At 45.5% G+C, this 18,790-nt stretch overlaps 1 protein-coding gene across 4 annotated transcripts in view; it reads right to left on the bottom strand.

The window, feature by feature from the left end:
* The window catches only part of STAG2 (stromal antigen 2), a 127,953-nt gene that overhangs the window by 53,182 nt on the left and 55,981 nt on the right, over positions 1-18,790 (bottom strand). For 2 of the 4 annotated variants that reach the window (XM_044305299.1, XM_044305302.1), the window contains exons 2-5: positions 18,492-18,624; positions 17,177-17,233; positions 2,970-3,048; positions 2,075-2,221 (exon numbers count right to left, since the gene is read on the bottom strand). In XM_044305299.1, coding sequence (XP_044161234.1) covers positions 2,075-2,221; positions 2,970-3,048; positions 17,177-17,233; positions 18,492-18,535 — 327 coding nt within the window. In that variant the 5' untranslated portion in view covers positions 18,536-18,624. Of the gene's footprint in view, positions 1-2,074; positions 2,225-2,969; positions 3,049-17,176; positions 17,234-18,491; positions 18,625-18,790 lie in introns of all 4 variants that reach the window. The other 2 variants (XM_044305298.1, XM_044305300.1) reach the window with 1 other exon arrangement.

Consider the following 18,790-nt stretch of genomic DNA (forward strand, 5'->3'; position numbering starts at 1 on the left):
CTTAATCTGTCACCATCATGAAGGTAACTGGACCTCTATTCTTGGGATCGGTGACCGTCCGACCGATGGTGTAGGGGATAACTTGGAAACTTGGCACAAACTCTTTTTGAAGTTTTGACAAGTACAAATAAAAGTTAAATTACAAACTAAAAAATTATACTAGCCCCCTCATCCACTATACATACATATTTTCTGACAGCAGACATCCAGCACACGATCGAAATACAACTCAGCACTTTCTAAATACAGACGCAAACATTAGCCTCAGATGTCAGCTGTGTGAAACATCAGGCACTCTGGCACCTGCTCCGCTCCGCAGCGGCACCATCTTTAAAGAGGTCCTTTCACCACTCATGACATAATTTTTTAATAGCTTCATGTATCCCCCATGTAATAACAATTCTGAAGCACCTATTCTTATGGCTCCCATAATGTGCCATTCCTTTATTATTTCTACTAGAAGTAATAAATTAATTTCTAGCAGTCTGCAGTAAGGGTACAGAGGGGAGGTAACCAGTTGGGGGTACCTGCACAGTCTGAAAATGGCAGCACTGATTGGATAGAGTCGGTCTGTGCAGGTACACACCCCCAACGTGTCACCACCCCTCTGTACCCTTATTGCAGACTCAGGGCTCCAGATGGCGACCAAAATGGTCGCCAATGCGACTTAGAATTTACAAATGGCGACAAAACATTTTAGTCTTGTCGCCATTTGCCACTAGACCTGCTGCCGCAGCTCTACCGTTGAATACATCGGCGGGGCACAGACGATGACAGTTCTCTGCCCCGCCACCGATGTTCTTCTCAGCAGCGCAGTGGAGAAGGAGTCTCTCCCTCCCACCTATGCTGCCGCCGTCAATAAGAGGAGAGACCGGAGGAAGAAGGGAGGGGCTGTGGCCACTGCGCCACCAATGAAGATAACTGACCTGTTAATACAAATACAGGAGGCGGGGTACCACACCTGAGGGGTTAACTGCCGCTGATCGCAGCTCCCTGTCATAGAGGTTGGGTGCCGGCTATGTGATTCCCCCTAGTATAATAAACATTGGTGGCACAGTGCGCCTGCATGCTTGGCTGCTAAAATGCCACCCAGCCAGGAGGTATGATACGTCCTTTGCAGGGAAAGGGCTAAATAATATAAGGCCTCTTTCATACGAACGTGACGGATAAGGTCCAGATGCATTCAGTGAAACTCGCTCCATTTTGCAAGCAAGTTCAATGTCTTTTGATGCGTTTACAAACAACATCTCCTAGCAATTATCAGTGAAAACTGTATCGCATCCACACATGCTTGCAGATGTAATGCGTTTTTCACTGAAGCCCCATTCACTTCTATGGGGACAGGGCTGGGTAAAAAACGCTGACTATAGAACTGATGCATGAAAAACAACTCTCATGTACACAGCCCCATAGAAATGAATGGGTCAGGATTCAGTGAGGGTGCTATGTGTTCATGTCAAGCATTGCACCCGCACGTAAAACTCGCTTGTGTGAAAAGGGCCTAAAGGTTTTATATCTTCCTGCCTTGTGTGCTAATAGAATATAGTGGATAACCAAGTGTTCCCTATGTCAACCAACTCATGTGACTGCAGGGTAATGATCGGGTACCATGGCCAGCTGCTTACCTGCCAAAGGTTTCCAGGTCTGATACTGGTAGCCAAATATTAGGCCATGCCAGAGTGCACCAATGACAGGAACTAATGTTTTCGTAAATTATGTCATGGATGTTTCAAATCTCTTAGAGACTAAAAAACTCCAAAAGTAATAATAAAACAAACCTAAATAACCCTTTTTACATTAAATGCTATTATTCAGTAAAATAGTAAATTATAAAGAATAAAGAGTTAAATATTATTTCAGGTTTCAAAACCTACAGCTGCTTTACATTATTTAATATATGAAGAGGGGGAAATCTTTGAAATGTCTACGAAAAAGGATTGTGTGGTGAACCTACGTCTCAGCCTATCCATGAGATCTTTGAGCAATAAATATATGGTCAAACAGCTAAATGCTTATTACTGCAAAACGTCAGAGGAAGTATTGTGCAGAAGAATTCCACAAATAAATGCGTCACCTGCATTGCACTTTTCCCCATTTTAACAACTTCAAAAAGCATCACGTTTTCCACGCCATTTTGTTGATGATGTCCATTCATCCAGTTGGGACCACCAGGTCTCAAGGGGGCAACTTTGTTTCTTTCTACCGCAGCTTTCTTTCCTTTCTGCTAAAAAGAAAAATTGAAATTCATTTTAGCTATAGGCCACGCTGTGCATAAAGGAAATGTACCAGATTTGCCACAAATCACAGTATCAACAATAGTTGCTACTTGCTAAAAATGGAAAATCAAAAACAGAACTAGTAAACCTACAGGAACGTGGGAGTATACCAGACACAAATACACAGAGGATCTCTTTATTGAAGGGGTCTGATCATAAGCAACATCTATCACCTACCCACAGAATAGCTGATAAAAGTTAGATTGTGGAAGGGGTCCAACCGTTGGGGCCCTCATTGACCACAAGAACTGGGGTGCACAGAGTCCCCTGTCGGAATACAGCAGAAGTGAACATGCATGGCTACTGTTCCACTGACCTCTATAGAACTGAAGAGATAGGTCAAATGCAAACGGTGTGTTCTGCGGCCGCGAGCGGTCCGTGGTATGCCGGGCTGGATTCCTGCTGACAGCAGGAGCGCACAGCGTCATTGGTTGCTATGACGCCGTGGGATTCATGCCGCCGCTGTCAGCAGGAATCCAGCCCAGCATACCACGGACCGCTCACGGCCGCAGAACACTGCCGTGTGCATTCGGCCATAGTCACATGTTGTACTTGGCAGTCCCAGAGCTTATGGAGCAGTGGTCACGAATGTGCACTACTGCTCCTCTCATATACAGGATTTGAGGACCACAAAGCAATAAATACATAGCTTTTTCTATTTTTTTAAAATATATAATAAAAAAAAAAGCATACCTTTCCTTTGCCTTGTTTTGGGATTTTTCCTTCACTGTCATCAAAGTCAGTATCTGACGAGAAATGAGTTTCTGTTTCCCTAAAAAATAAAGAGAAAATCTGTATATACGCAGCTACACTGCATTCTGAAAGTCTTCAGACCCTTTTACTTTTTTCATATTGTGTTATGTTGCAGCCTTGTACTAAAAAAATAAATAAAATCAAGCACCCCCCCCCCCCATCATTCTGAACTCGTTACCCTATAATGAGAAAGTGAAAACTTAAAAAAAAAAAAAAAAAAGAAATTTCAGCAAATTTATTAAAAAGTAAAAACTGGCAGCGCATGGACTAGATCGGTCACGCTTCAGCACGGCTCCGATGCTTCAGGTCTGAGATTGCGGCACACAGCATACTTGCACTGCCCTGAGTCCACTTACCAGACGGGGACTGTCACCCTGAACAGACCGGCAATGACAAAGACCAGAAAGAAGGCTACCTCTGCAGGGAAAAAGTTTTTCCCCGCAGCGAGCACAACACAAGATGGGAACACAGGGATCCTCGTTATTGCACCCTACCTCTTCTCCTGCCACCTCAGGGACGCTTCTCCCAGATAACATGCTGGGAAGAAATATGGCGACGACACATCTCAGCCATGAAACCTCCCCTGGGCAGCATTATGTTAACGCTGGGAGGCCCCAGTGTCAAGTTTTATCAATTGATCATCATTATGCAGAGTGCTCGCCTATGGCATACTCCCAACCTTATCCAAATATTAGCAATACTGGAGCCGACAGACCTAATGGGAGACCTGCGGTCATCTCTACTGGCGGATTTTCGTGACATGTTAACCCCTTTACAGAAAGTGATGAATGAAGTGGGGATGCGTACATCCCATCTGGAGAACAAAATGTCTGAATTCGCAAAAGCACATAACGAATTAGTAGATACTACCAATGAAAGAGATGACAAACTGGCCGCACTTCGTGCAAAAGTGATCGTTCCCGCCGCAATAATATCAGATTCGTGGGATCCTGGAAGAGGTGAAACCTGATCAACTGCACGACTTTCTGATTGTATTCTTGTATTAGTTTGGTGTTTTTTTTTGTTTTTGTTTTTCTTGCCGGAGTAAATGCTTTTCTGCAACTTAAAGGGATTCTGTCACCTCCCCTAAGCCAAAAAACTATTTTAAAGCAGCCATGAAGCACAGCTTACCTGGATTAGGCTGTGCTCTTTTATCTTGAAATCCGTCCAGCAGTTACTGCAAAAAACGACTTTGATTGATATGTAAATGTGTCCTGAAGGTGCCCAGAGGGGCGTTTTTTTCTTCTTAGAGAGCCCAGTACCGCCCCTCTTTCAGTGCCCAGCCCGCCTTCCTTGTACTGTCTAACCGCCGCCTCCAGCCTGCCACAGCCTCTCCTCCCTCTCCTCCCCCTCCCTCACGCCGAACGAACTCTCGCACAGTCAGCAGGGAAGAGCGAGCATCGGACGTCACTGGGCTCGGCGCATGCCCAGTGACGAAGATGAAGCTGCTGCCCTCAGTCTCCTGCTGATCGCACAGGCGCAGCCCTCAGTGGGTACTGCGCCTGTGCGAGAGTTCGTTCGGCATGAGGGAGGGGGAGGAGAGGGAGGAGAGGCTGTGGCAGGCTGGAGGCGGCGGTTAGACAGTACAAGGAAGGCGGGCTGGGCACTGAAAGAGGGGCGGTACTGGGCTCTCTAAGAAGAAAAAAACGCCCCTCTGGGCACCTTCAGGACACATTTACATATCAATCAAAGTCGTTTTTTGCAGTAACTGCTGGACGGATTTCAAGATAAAAGAGCACAGCCTAATCCAGGTAAGCTGTGCTTCATGGCTGCTTTAAAATCGTTTTTTGGCTTAGGGGAGGTGACAGAATCCCTTTAAAGGGAGTCTGTCATCAGCATTTCACTTTTTTAACCCTTTCCATAGCTCCCTAGCATGCTTACAGTTAATTAAAACGTTACCTCTGGCATCAATCCTGGACTTATAAAACCATCAAAAATGATCTTTATAACATATGCAAATGAGGGCTCGCAAGTGCCCAGGGGCGGCGTTACCCTCGTAGGTGCCCTGCTAGCTCAGCCTTTTCATTGCTTCCCCCCGCCCCTTCCTACCCTCCGCCCACCCATCCTTTCCCTCTGACCGCCTATCTACCAACTTGTTATTCCGCCGAGATCCCACGCCTGCGCACTCATTCCTTTGGCCGGCGCATGCGCACTGCAATGCCCATTCCTTGTATGGCATCACAGTAACTATTGCGCATGCGCCGGCTAACGACGCGAAAACACAACAAAGGAGTCGGTCCATCGGCACATGCGCATTAATTACTGTGATGCCGTACAAGGAATGGGCATCGCAGTGCGCATGCGCCGGCCAAAGGATTGAGTGCGCAGGATCTCGGCGGAATAACAAGTTGGTAGATTGTCGGTCAGAGGGAGAGGATGGGCGGGTGGAGGGAAGGAAGGGGCGGGGGGAAGCAATGAAAAGGCTGAGCTAGCAGGGCACCTACGAGGGTAACGCCGCCCCTGGGCACTTGCGAGTCCTCATTTGCATATGTTATAAAGATCGTTTTCAATGGTTTTATAAGTCCAGGATTGATGCCAGAGGTAACGTTTTAATTAACTGTAAGCATGCTAGGGAGCTATGGGAAGGGTTAAAAAAGTGAAATGATGATGACAGACGCCCTTATATGTGCTCCAAAAGCCATTGCTCTCAGGTGGATGGCTGATAGAGCACCCACACTGGGTCAATGGAAATCACTGGTCAATCACGCTGTGAGTATGGAGAAAATTGCATTTATTCACAGAAAATGCCCACAAAAGTTTCATAAGAGGTGGGGAGAGTGGTGCTCATCTTCTTTAACTTTACACAATGCATGCATGTACTCTGTGGCCGATATTGCCCATATGCCTGCTGTATGATAATGTGCGGATCCCGTGCTCTAGATTGTTGCCTCATTATTTCTGCTGTTCTCTTATCTCTGACCAAGAATGGATTCTTCTTCATGCCCGATGCAATATTCTAGAGATATATCATGATGTCAATGTATCCCCAGCATGGGATTTACCCCTACTTTGTCCTGATGTAACTTGCCTTACTTGTTAAACTTCAATAAAACAAGTAAAAAAAATAATATATGTGCTCCATAATGCAGAAGATTTGGGTATGTGACGATCGGCTGTTAGCATTCTTAATACTCCATTTATAATGGTTCTTAAATTTACTTCTATTAATGCCAAAGGTCTAAATAGTCCTTTTAAAAGATGTCAAGTATGGCGTGATGCCATCAAAGATAAAACTGATGTCTTATGTATTCAAGAGACGCACTTGCTTAAGGCCGATCTTCACAGACTTACACACAAGCATTTCCCAGTTATTGTGTCTGCCTCAGTTGAATTCGATTCAATTAAGAAATTAGGGATTCGATTGCATTTAAGTTAATAGACTCTTATATAGATGAGGGGTTAAATGTGTGATTCTAATTTGTGAACTCAATAATATGCTGTTTACTCTTGTAGAAGTACAGGTCCTTCTAAAAAAATTAGCATATTGTGATAAAGTTCATTATTTTCTGTAATGTACTGGTAAACATTAGACTTTCATATATTTTAGATTCATTACACACCAACTGAAGTAGTTCAAGCCTTTTATTGTTTTAATATTGATGATTTTGGCATACAGCTCATGAAAACCCAAAATTCCTCTCTCAAAAAATTAGCATATTTCATCCGACCAATAAAAGAAAAGTGTTTTTAATACAAAAAAAAGTCAACCTTCAAATAATTATGTTCAGTTATGCACTCAATACTTGGTCGGGAATCCTTTTGCAGAAATGACTGCTTCAATGCGGCGTGGCATGGAGGCAATCAGCCTGTGGCACTGCTGAGGTGTTATGGAGGCCCAGGATGCTTCGATAGCGGCCTTAAGCTCATCCAGAGTGTTGGGTCTTGCGTGTCTCAATTTTCTCTTCCCAATATCCCACAGATTCTCTATGGGGTTCAGGTCAGGAGAGTTGGCAGGCCAATTGAGCACAGTAATACCATGGTCAGTAAACCATTTACCAGTGGTTTTGGCACTGTGAGCAGGTGCCAGGTCGTGCTGAAAAATGAAATCTTAATCTCCATAAAGCTTTTCAGCAGATGGAAGCATGAAGTGCTCCAAAATCTCCTGATAGCTAGCTGCATTGACCCTGCCCTTGATAAAACACAGTGGACCAACACCAGCAGCTGACATGGCACCCCAGACCATCACTCACTGTGGGTACTTGACACTGGACTTCAGGCATTTTGGCATTTCCCTCTCCCCAGTCTTCCTCCTCTGGCACCTTGATTTCCGAATGACATGCAAAATTTGCTTTCATCCGAAAAAAGTACTTTGGAGCACTGAGCAACAGTCCAGTGCTGCTTCTCTGTAGCCCAGGTCAGGCGCTTCTGCCGCTGTTTCTGGGGAATGCGGCACCTGTAGCCCATTTCCTGCACACGCCTGTACACGGGGGCTCTGGATGTTTGTACTCCAGACTCAGTCCACTGCTTCCGCAGCTCCCCCAAGGTCTGGAATCGGTCCTTCTCCACAATCTTCCTCAGGGTCCGGTCACCTCTTCTCGTTGTGCAGCGTTTTCTGCCACACTTTTTCCTTCCCACAGACTTCCCACTGAGGTGCCTTGATACAGCACTCTGGGAACAGCCTATTCGTTCAGAAATTTCTTTCTGTGTCTTACCCTCTTGCTTGAGGGTGTCAATGATGGCCTTCTGGACAGCAGTCAGGTCGGCAGTCTTACCCATGATTGCGGTTTTGAGTAATGAACCAGGCTGGGAGTTTTTAAAAGCCTCAGGAATCTTTTGCAGGTGTTTAGAGTTAATTAGTTGTTTCAGATGATTAGGTTAATAGCTCGTTTAGAGAACCTTTTCATGATATGCTAATTTTTTGAGATAGGAATTTTGGGTTTTCATGAGCTGTATGCCAAAATCATCAATATTAAAACAATAAAAGGCTTGAACTACTTCAGTTGGTGTGTAATGAATCTAAAATATATGAAAGTCTAATGTTTATCAGTACATTACAGAAAATAATGAACTTTATCACAATATGCTAATTTTTTTTAGAAGGACCTGTATATGCTCCCAACGTTTTTCAAGAGGCTTTTTGCACTGGTTGGTTGGCTAACGAAGGGGTCACTTCTGTACATGGGTGACTTTAATTCGCTTATGTGGTCTGAGCTGGACTCCTCAGCTACTCCCAAATCTACACGACCTTCTAAGTTATTTTTCCTGACTCAAACAGAGGGACTATTGGATATCTGGCGTCTGACACATTCCACTGAAAATAATTATAGTTTTTTTTTTTCATCTGCTCACAAAACTTATTCCAGAATCGACCTCTTCATGGCGGATCATAATACCTTTCAAAAGGCTTCTTCTTGCGCCATTGGACATAGGAAGGTCTGATCATGCTCCTATTCCCGTTACGATATCTGAACAATATAATTCCCCCGTTAGAATCCCCTGCATTAATGGCAGGATTCTACACGCCTCTAAATATCTCCGTCATTACACAGTTTGGCATCAGGGGATAAAAAAAAAAGAAAGGGAAGCCGAGTTTGCACCAGCTTACTGAATCCATTATAAAACTTTGTCAACTGAATAAATATTCTTATGACCCAGGGAGGGAACAGGAACTATGGACACAATAATAAAGCCACTTTTGTGGCCTCTCGATTAAAAGTTCTACAAGATAAATCCAAAATAATATCCTTTTTAAATGATTCCAAAGGGTATAAGATTTTCAATCCTAAGGGTATTGCAGAATCTATTGCGTGGTTTTATTCCGATTTATATACCGTATTTTTCGCCCCCATAAGACGCACTCTCTCCCCCCCCCCCAAAAAAAAGTGGGGGGAAGTGCCCCTGCGTCTTATGGGGCGAATGCTGGCAATTTACATCGCAATCTGCGATGGATTAGTGAGGAGGGGCTGTAATAGGCGGGGAGAGCGGCGGGGCAGTGCAGGTACAGCACTCTGGCCCCGCCACTCAGTATGTACTGTATTATACGTAGTGTTAATCATCATATCTAAACTGAATATTGATGCACTCTCCCTGCTCCCCATGTGTACCGTACTTACCGGTACACATGTCACGCTCCTGTAGTAAGCACTAGCAGCTAGCAGGCAGGCCGGGCGGCCGTAAGCCACTGAGGTCACATGCCTGCTCCGCCTACTTTATGAATGGAGCAGGCACGTGACCTCAGTGAGTTACAGCCACCCGGCCAGTGCATGCATTGCCCCGCCGCTCTCCCCGCCTACTACAGCCTCTCCCTAGGAATCTGTAGATGGGATAATGATGGGGGGGTATGTGGATGGCATTATGATGGTGTGGGGGGGGATGTGGATGGCATTATGATGGGGGGGGTCTGTGGATGGCATTATGATGGGGGGGGGGGTCTGTGGATGGCATTATGATGGGGGGGGGGGTCTGTGGATGGCATTATGATGGGGGGGGGTCTGTGGATGGCATTATGATGGGGGGGGGGTCTGTGGATGGCATTATGATGGGGGGGGGTCTGTGGATGGCATTATGATGGGGGGGGGTCTGTGGATGGCATTATGATGGGGGGGGGTCTGTGGATGGCATTATGATGGGGGGGGTCTGTGGATGGCATTATGATGGGGGGGGTCTGTGGATGGCATTATGATGGGGGGGTCTGTGGATGGCATTATGATGGGGGGGTCTGTGGATGGCATTATGACGGGGGGGGTCTGTGGATGGCATTATGATGGGGGGGGTCTGTGGATGGCATTATGATGGGGGGGGTCTGTGGATGGCATTATGATGGGGGGGGTCTGTGGATGGCATTATGATGGGGGGGGGTCTGTGGATGGCATTATGGTGGGGGGGGGTCTGTGGATGGCATTATGATGGGGGGGTCTGTGGATGGCATTATGATGGGGGGGGGTCTGTGGATGGCATTATGATGGGGGGGTCTGTGGATGGCATTATGATGGGGGGGTCTGTGGATGGCATTATGATGGGGGGGGTCTGTGGATGGCATTATGATGGGGGGGTCTGTGGATGGCATTATGATGGGGGGGGTCTGTGGATGGCATTATGATGGGGGGGTCTGTGGATGGCATTATGATGGGGGGGATCTGTGGATGGCATTATGATGGTGGGGGGGATCTGTGGGTGGCATTATGATGGTGGGGGGGATCTGTGGATGGCATTATGATGGTGGGGGGGATCTGTGGATGGCATTATGATGGTGGGGGGGATCTGTGGATGGCATTATGATGGTGGGGGGGATCTGTGGATGGCATTATGATGGTGGGGGGGATCTGTGGATGGCATTATGATGGTGGGGGGGATCTGTGGATGGCATTATGATGGTGGGGGGGGATCTGTGGATGGCATTATGATGGTGGGGGGGGGGATCTGTGGATGGCATGATGGTGGGGGGATCTGTGGATGGCATGATGGTGGGGGGATCTGTGGGTGGCATTATGATGGTGGGGGGGGATCTGTGGGTGGCATTATGATGGTGGCGGGATCTGTGGATGGCATTATGATGGTGGGGGGATATGTGGATGACACATATAGCAGTGTCCTCCACAGATCCACCACCCTATAACAGTGCCATCCACAGATCCCCCCATCATAATGCCATCCACAGATCCCCCCCACCATCATAATGCCATCCACAGATCCCCCCCCACCATCATAATGCCATCCACAGATCCCCCCCCACCATCATAATGCCATCCACAGATCCCCCCCCCCACCATCATAATGCCATCCACAGATCCCCCCCACCATAATGCTATCCACAGACCCCCCCCCCCCCATCATAATGCCATCCACAGCTCCCCCCATAACAGTGCCATCCACAGATCCCCCACATAACAGGGCCATCCACAAATCCCCCACCCCATAACAGTGCATCATTCACAGATCCCCCATAACAGTGTCATGCACAGACCGCCATTAGTTCAAACCCACCAAAAGCACACCTTTTGGTTAAAAATATATTTTTTCTTATTTTCCTCCTCAAAAACCTAGGTGCGTCTTATGGGCCAGTGCGAAAAATATGGTAATCTAAAAGATGACAGCTCTTCTCCGCCACCTGAGCAGAGGGCCATTGAGCAATTTCTGGAGTCTGTGGATTTACCGTTGTTAGGGGCTTCTATATTGGAAAGATTATCAGCGGAATTTACTCTTACTGAGATTTCCGTGGCAATTAGTTATTTGAAATCTAATAAAACTCCTGGCCCAGACGGCCTTTCTAATGATTACTATAAGCAATTTGCTCCTCTTTTGGCACCATATCTCCATAGAATGTTCAATTATGTACACAGTTTAGGAACTTTCCCTAGTGAGATCATTTCTGCTACAAACCAAAATCACTAGATAGACCTGAAAATGTTCGCCCAATTTCCTTGCTTAACACTGACCTGAAATTGTATGCGAAGATCTTAGCTACTAGCCTGGCTGCAGTTCTACCTACACTGATTCATAGGGATCAAGTGGGATTTGTTCAGGGTAGACAGTTGGTAGATGGAACAAGGAGATTTTTGGATCTGATGGGGAGGGTGGAAGCCTGTCGGGTGCCTTCACTGCTTCTTTCTCTTGATGCGGAGAAGCCGTTTGATGGGGTACACTGGGGATACCTGGGAGCGGTTTTAGATAAATTTAGGATTTCTGGAATGGCTAAACAAGCTGTATTAGCATTATATTCTACACCAACAGCAAAGGTGTTGCCTGTGGACATCTATCGGAATCCTCCATCACACCAGGCAGGGGTGCCCTTACCTCCTTAATATTTACTTTAGTTATGGAACTCTTAGCAGCGGTAATTAGATCCTCGAATGCAATATCAGGCATTAACATAGGTGGAGTGGATCATAAAATAGGGTCCTTTGCCGATCATTACTAGACCTGACTAGTCCCCACAGGTCTTTACCAGCAGTTATGAATATCCTCTCACAGTTTAATGGCATCTCATACTATAAACTTAAAGCTATTACCAGTAAATCCCTTATTCTAAATATGGGCCTTTCACCTCCAATAGTCTCTCAACTTGCTTCTCAATATCCTTTTAACTGGACAGGATATACAGAGGATATACAAGCTATTATTAGAACATGATTCCAAGTAGGGGTGGGCGATATGGCCTAAAATCTATATTGCGATATAATTTTAAGCATGTGTGATATGCGATATATTGTTTTCTATATTGGGGGGGGGGGTTAAACTTTTTTTTTTTTACTTTTTATTTAATAACTATTAGCCCCCTTAAGGGCTAGAACCCTTGTCATATTCACCCTAATGGAGCTCTATTAGGGTGAATAGGACTTTACACTCTCCCTGCTGCCCTGTGCACACAACAGCAGGGAGCTGACCATGGCAGCCAGCCTCTGATCAGCCCCCCAGCCTCATGTGTCCCCCAGCCTCTGATCAGCCCCAAAGCCTCTCATGTGCCCCCCAGCCTCTCCCTCTTATCAGCCCCCTCTTGTAACTCAAACCCCCCCCCCCTCCCTCCCCAGTATTAATCATTGGTGGCTGGTGGCTGGTGGCAGTGGGCAGTGCCCCCCCCCCCACATGATTGGTGGCAGCAGCAGCTCCGATCGGTTACCATAGCAGCCAGGACGTTATTGAAGTCCTGGCTGCCATGGTATGTCAGTGAGCAGCATTATGCTTACGTGCGCCGCAATGCGCCACACAGACCCATGAGAAGAAGGAGCGCCTGGCGGCCACGGCGCACCTGAGCTATAAGCATTAGCAACGCGCCGCACAGACAGAAGAAGAAGCGCCCGGCGGCCACGGCGCACGCGAGTATAATGCTGCTCACTGACATACCATGGTAGCCAGGACTTCAGTAGCGTCCTGGCTGCCATGGTAACCGATCGGAGCCCCAGCATTACACTGCTTGGACTCCGATCGGAACTGCCGCTCCGTGGTCATATCGCAGTCGGCGATATAGGCAATATGCACAAAATCCATATTGTGGCACAAATTCGCCTGTATGGCCTATACCGCCCAGCCCTAATTCCAAGGATAATATTTATGGGCTGGTGAAATGGACAACAGAATGAGATCCACCAAATGATGTGCAGATCTGGCCTAAGGTGTTCACTGCCACAAAGCAATTCTCGAGCTGTGTATCCCATTTAGAATCCACGCATAAGATGTTCTACAGATGGTATATGACTTCACACCGTCTTTCCAAGATATATCCAGAAGTATCTGCCTACTGTTGGAGATGCGAGAAGGCCACAGGTGACATCAAACACATATTTTGAGATTGGGAAGGTCTTACTGCTCTATGGGATGAGGCATTTTCTCGACTAAACGGGATATTCCTACTATTAATGATACCGTATGTAGGGTTGGATGCAACTGTGCAATGGAAACCACTATGGCCTCTTGTAAAGGAGTCTTTTTTTTCTTCCTTTTTCTCCTTTACCCTTCCTACTCCCTCCCTTTTTCTTTCTTTTTGGCGTCTGGGCAACTAAGAATACATATTTGTACATTATTTCGATGCTTTATATTTTCATTTGCACTGAAGCCTTAGTCTATTGGACACAATTGGCTGACATGTTTATATTGTCTATTGTTGCCTTTCTTTTAATAATAACATTTTTGTGAAATAAAAAGTAAAAACTCAAATTTGTCATGGACATAAGTATTCTGACCCATTGCTATGACACTTGAAATTGCCCCTGCAGGAAATTCGTTGCTACTTTCACACTCGCTTTTTGAGTGGATCCGTTATGGATCTGCAATAATAGAAACATAGAATGTGTCAGCAGATAAGAACCATTTGGCCCATCTAGTCTGCCCAATATACTGAATACTATGAATAGCCCCTGGCCCTATCGTATATAAAGGATGGCCTTATGCCTATCCCATGCATGCTTAAACTCCTTCACTGTATTTGCAGCTACCACTTCTGCAGGAAGGCTATTCCATGCACCCACTACTCTCTCAGTAAAGTAATACTTCCTGATATTAGTTTTAAACCTTTGCCCCGCTAATTTAAAACTATGTCCTCTTGTAGCTGTTTTTCTTCTTTTAAATATTCTCTCCTCTTTTACCTTGTTGATTCCCTTTATGTATTTAAAAGTTTCTATCATATCCCCTCTGTCTCGTCTGTCTTCCAAGCTATACATGTTAAGGTCCTTTAATCTTTCCTGGTAAGTTTTATCCTGCAATCCATGTACCAGTTTAGCAGCTCTTCTCTGAACTCTCTCCAAAGTATCAATATCCTTCTGGAGATATGGTCTCCAGTACTGAGAACAATACTCCAAATGAGATCTCACTAGTGCTCTGTAGAGCGGCATGAGCACCTTCCTCTTTCTGCTAGTAATGCCTCTCCCTATACACCCAAGCATTCTGCTAGCATTTCCTGCTGCTCTATGACATTGTCTGCCTACCTTTAAGTCTTCTGAAATAATGACCCGTAAATCCCTTTCCTCAGATACTGAGGTTAGGACTGTATCACTGATTTTATATTCTACTCTTGGGTTTTTACGCCCCAGGTGCATTATTTTGCACTTATCAACATTAAATTTTAGTTGCCAGATTTTTGACCATTCCTCTAGTTTTCCTAAATCCTTTTCCATTTGGTGTATCCCTCCAGGAACATCAACCCTGTTACAAATCTTTGTGTCATCAGCAAAAAGACACACCTTACCATCGAGGCCTTCTGCAATTTCGCTGATAAAGATATTAAACAATATGGGTCCCAGAACAGATCCCTGAGGTACCCCACTGGTAACAAGACCTTAGGCTGAATATACTCCATTGACTACAACCCTCTGTTGCCTGTCCCTCAGCCACTGCCTAATCCATTCAACAATATGGGAGTCCAAGCCCAAAGACTGCAATTTATTGATAAGCCTTCTGTGTGGGACAGTATCGAAAGCCTTGTCTAGATAAGCAATGTCTACTGCACCTCCGCCATCTATTGTTTTCCTCACCCAATCAAAAAATAAGATTAGTTTGACATGATCTCCCTGAAGTAAACCCATGCTGTTTTTCATCTTTCAATCCACTCTCCTTAAGGCCGAGTTCACACGAATGGTGTGATCTGTGGCCGTATTGCGGCCTGCAAATCACGGGCCGCAATACACGGCCACAGTTCCGTGTGCATTCCGCATCAATGGATGTGGACCTATTCACTTCAATGGGTCCGCAAATCCGGAATCGCGGAACGGCCGCACGGGACGGGACCCCTCAGAAGCACTACGGAGTGCTTCCGTGGGGTTACGTCCCGTACCTCCGTTCCGCAAAAAGATAGAACATGTCCTATCTTTTAACGGAACGGGCGGATCGCGGACCCATTAAAGTGAATGGGTCCGCGATCCGATGCGGCTGACCTACGGCCGGCGATTGTGCATTGCGGCCCGCTATTTGCGGGCTGCAGCACGAGCACGGGTCACACACGTTCGTGTGAACTCGGCCTAAGTATGGTTTCCATTAATTTCCCCACTATTGATGTCAGGCTTACTGGCCTATAGTTGCCCGATTCCTCCCTACTACCTTTCTTGTGAATCGGCACAACATTTGCTAATTTCCAATCTGCCAGTAATTGGTTAAATAAATCTGTTAATGGTTTTGCAAGTTACCGCTGAGCTCTTAATAGCTTTGGGTGTATACAACTGCTGACATCCGCCATGAACGGATCCGTTTGTATTATCTGTAACATAGCCAAAAACGGATTGGATCTGTCATGAACACAGTTTGTAAGTCAATGGGGGGGCGGATCAGTTTTCTATTGTGTTAGAGAAAACAGATCTGTCCGCATTGACTTACATTGTGTGCCAGGACGGATCAGTTTGGCTTAGGTTTTGTCAAGCGGACAGCAAAACGCTGCAGGCAGTGTTTTGGTGTCCGCCTCCTGAGCAGAATGGTGAACTGAGGCAAACTGATGCATTCTGAGCGGATCCTTTTTTATTCAGAATGCATTAGGGCAAAACTGATCCGTTTTGGACTGCCTGTGAGAGCCCATGACGGATCTCGCAAACAGAAAGCCAAAACGCGAGTGTGAAAGTAGCCTTACAAACGTATGGAAACTGATGTCAGTTTTTATGATGGACCCTGTAGAAAGTAGATTTTAGCAAAAGGAACTCTTTTTTTTTTTTTTTTTCATTTAGGGCTCATGTACCCAAGCAAAATGGCTCAGTGACCATGCTGTGGTCTGCAATGAACAGGCCCTGGCTGTGTGCACTCTGTGCTGCGCGTGGCTTGAAAGGGTCCGCGATCCACAACATGCGGCTAAGGCTACTTTCACACGAGCGTTCGATCGGATCCGTTCTGAACGGATCCGATCATAATAATGCAGACGGAGGCTCCGTTCAGAACGGATCCGTCTGCATTATATTGGCATATAAAAGCTAAGTGTGAAAATAGCCTCAGACGGATCCGTCCAGACTTTCAATGTAAAGTCAATGGGGGACGGATCCGCTTGAAGATTGAGCCATATTGTGGCATCTTCAAACGGATCCGTCCCCATTGACTTACATTGTAAGTCTGGACGGATCCACACGCCTCCGCACGGCCAGGCGGACACCCGAACGCTGCAAGCAGCGTTCAGGTGTCCGCCTGGCCGTGCGGAGGCGAGCGGAGCGGAGGCTGAACGCCGCCAGACTGATGCAGTCTGAGCGGATCCGCATCCATTCAGACTGCATCAGGGCTGGACGGAAGCGTTCTGCTCCGCTCGTGAGCTCCTTCAAACAGAGCTCACGAGCGGACAGCAGAACGCTCGTGTGAAAGTAGCCTAAGGTTAGAACATGTTCTAGCTTTTTGCGGTGCACCGACACTAACCCGAAAGCTCATGGAAGAGCTTTGTAGTGCTTCGATGGGCTTCCGATCAGTGCCTCCGCTCTGCAAAAGATAGGTGAAGTACTATCTTTCGGCTGTATCTTGCAGATCATGGACCTGTTCAAGTCAATACACACGGCTTGTGCCAGTACAATCGTGTGCATGAGCCCTTACTTGGAAACTGGCCATATATTTCAAGAAAAAAAATAGATGGAGCATGGACTGGCTTTTTTTTTTATCCGTTAAAAGATGAAATGGTTTGAAAGAGGCAAGCTTGTTATTTTGACTGAACACTTAACACCTCATCTTGTGGATAGGTGTTATGTTGCTATACTGGACAACCTCTTTAATAACAAATCATTCAATTATATAGCGCTGTATTAAAAGGCAGAGTAGCATACCTGGGTCCTGCATTGCAGGACAGTGGACCCATATCATGGAGAGAAGGATCCAGGGGTCTGTTTAAAAAAAGAAAAAGAAAAATAATTAAAAATGTAAGTAATTTTATTTATTTATTACATGCAATTTGAAAACATGCAATATTTTGTGACAAAATTGTCATGCGACATCTAGTGGTACTCCAACAACAACATTTCATGACCTCTCTCCCTAGGATATGTCAATCATGGATCATTTGGAGAGTTCGACAAATGGGACACCCATCAATGTTAAGATTCTGGTTCATGCGGTCAGCTGTCTAATTTCTATTGGTCAAAGCCCCTGAGACGTTCCAGACGACTGTGCAAGCTACTCTGTCCCATATATGAATATTCTGCCTTACGGAAAAACATCATATCAACAGACCATAATTTCGTGATCAGTGGAGGTCGAACTTCTTGAACTCACACTGAATAGAATAAAAAGACAAAAATACCTTTCCATCACTATGCACAGAGTTGGCCCCACTGACCCGCTCTGCACTGGAATTGCAAACACAGCTCCACTGAAGGATAAGGTGATGCATTTACTTTGCATAGATGGTGGATTGGTTGTGCAGGGAAAATCTGATGGCTTGGAAGTTGGGGGTACCACCAATTAGGTAGTAAGGGTGTATTCATGTGATATGCCATCACTTCTTCTGGTGAGAAAACACCAAGTACATGTGGTCCCTCAAGTTATAACAGACTCCGGATATAATATTTTCAACATACAACAGTCTTTCATGGACATTATAAATAGAAACCAGACATCAGATACAATATCAAAGACACTACTAGTCTGCTGCAAACGTGATTGGCTGGAAGATCCAACCAACCAGAATGGGCATTTCACTGTTAAAAATGTACTGGCGGTCTAGCTGCGCCTCTCTACAGTAAAGTGCGGTACTACATGTTCTGTGATGCTCTGTACATGTCTGGATGAACCTAGGACACGGGATAAGAAAAGCTCAGTTTTATTTTTCAGGTATAATGTGTGTACTGCACAGGACCCTGGACCCTGAAGAAGCTCCGTCCTTGCAGTTAACTTGCTTTTTTACATCAGTTATCTGCCACATGTCTGCTTATTCTTCATTTTTTTTCCAATTTGATGAAAATTTTGGGGACTTTAAATAAAATAAAAAAAGCAGATAAAATACGGAGGAATATTTATGGTGAATTGCTCACATGCACACAGTCCATGCTTTTGTATTGCACATTGTGATTGCCGTTTCCTGGTGTCCATGATAGCACAGAAATTAGAAAAAAAAGGAGAACTAAGGGTTTGTGGGTTACTTACTGGAGGAGACCGAAGTCAGCTTGGATTTCTGGAGCGGCTATCATTTCTTTATCATCTTCTGAAAACCAAATGCTCCTGAAATATCTGGTTCATACACCTACTCGCGCAGCCGTGAACAGCAATTACTGCTAACCTAAGAAAAGGGAAATTAGAATATATTAACAGTGATTTAGATTCTAGCAAAAAAAAAAAAAGTTTTAAAAAGTTATCAAAAGTGTTACATATTACATTAGAGATGCATTATCAATATTTTTCTTTATAACATGAATGTGCAGCTCAGAGAATTAGGATGCCCATGA

Source organism: Bufo gargarizans, chromosome 9 (genome assembly GCF_014858855.1).
Source record: "Bufo gargarizans isolate SCDJY-AF-19 chromosome 9, ASM1485885v1, whole genome shotgun sequence".
Lineage (NCBI taxonomy): Eukaryota > Metazoa > Chordata > Amphibia > Anura > Bufonidae > Bufo > Bufo gargarizans.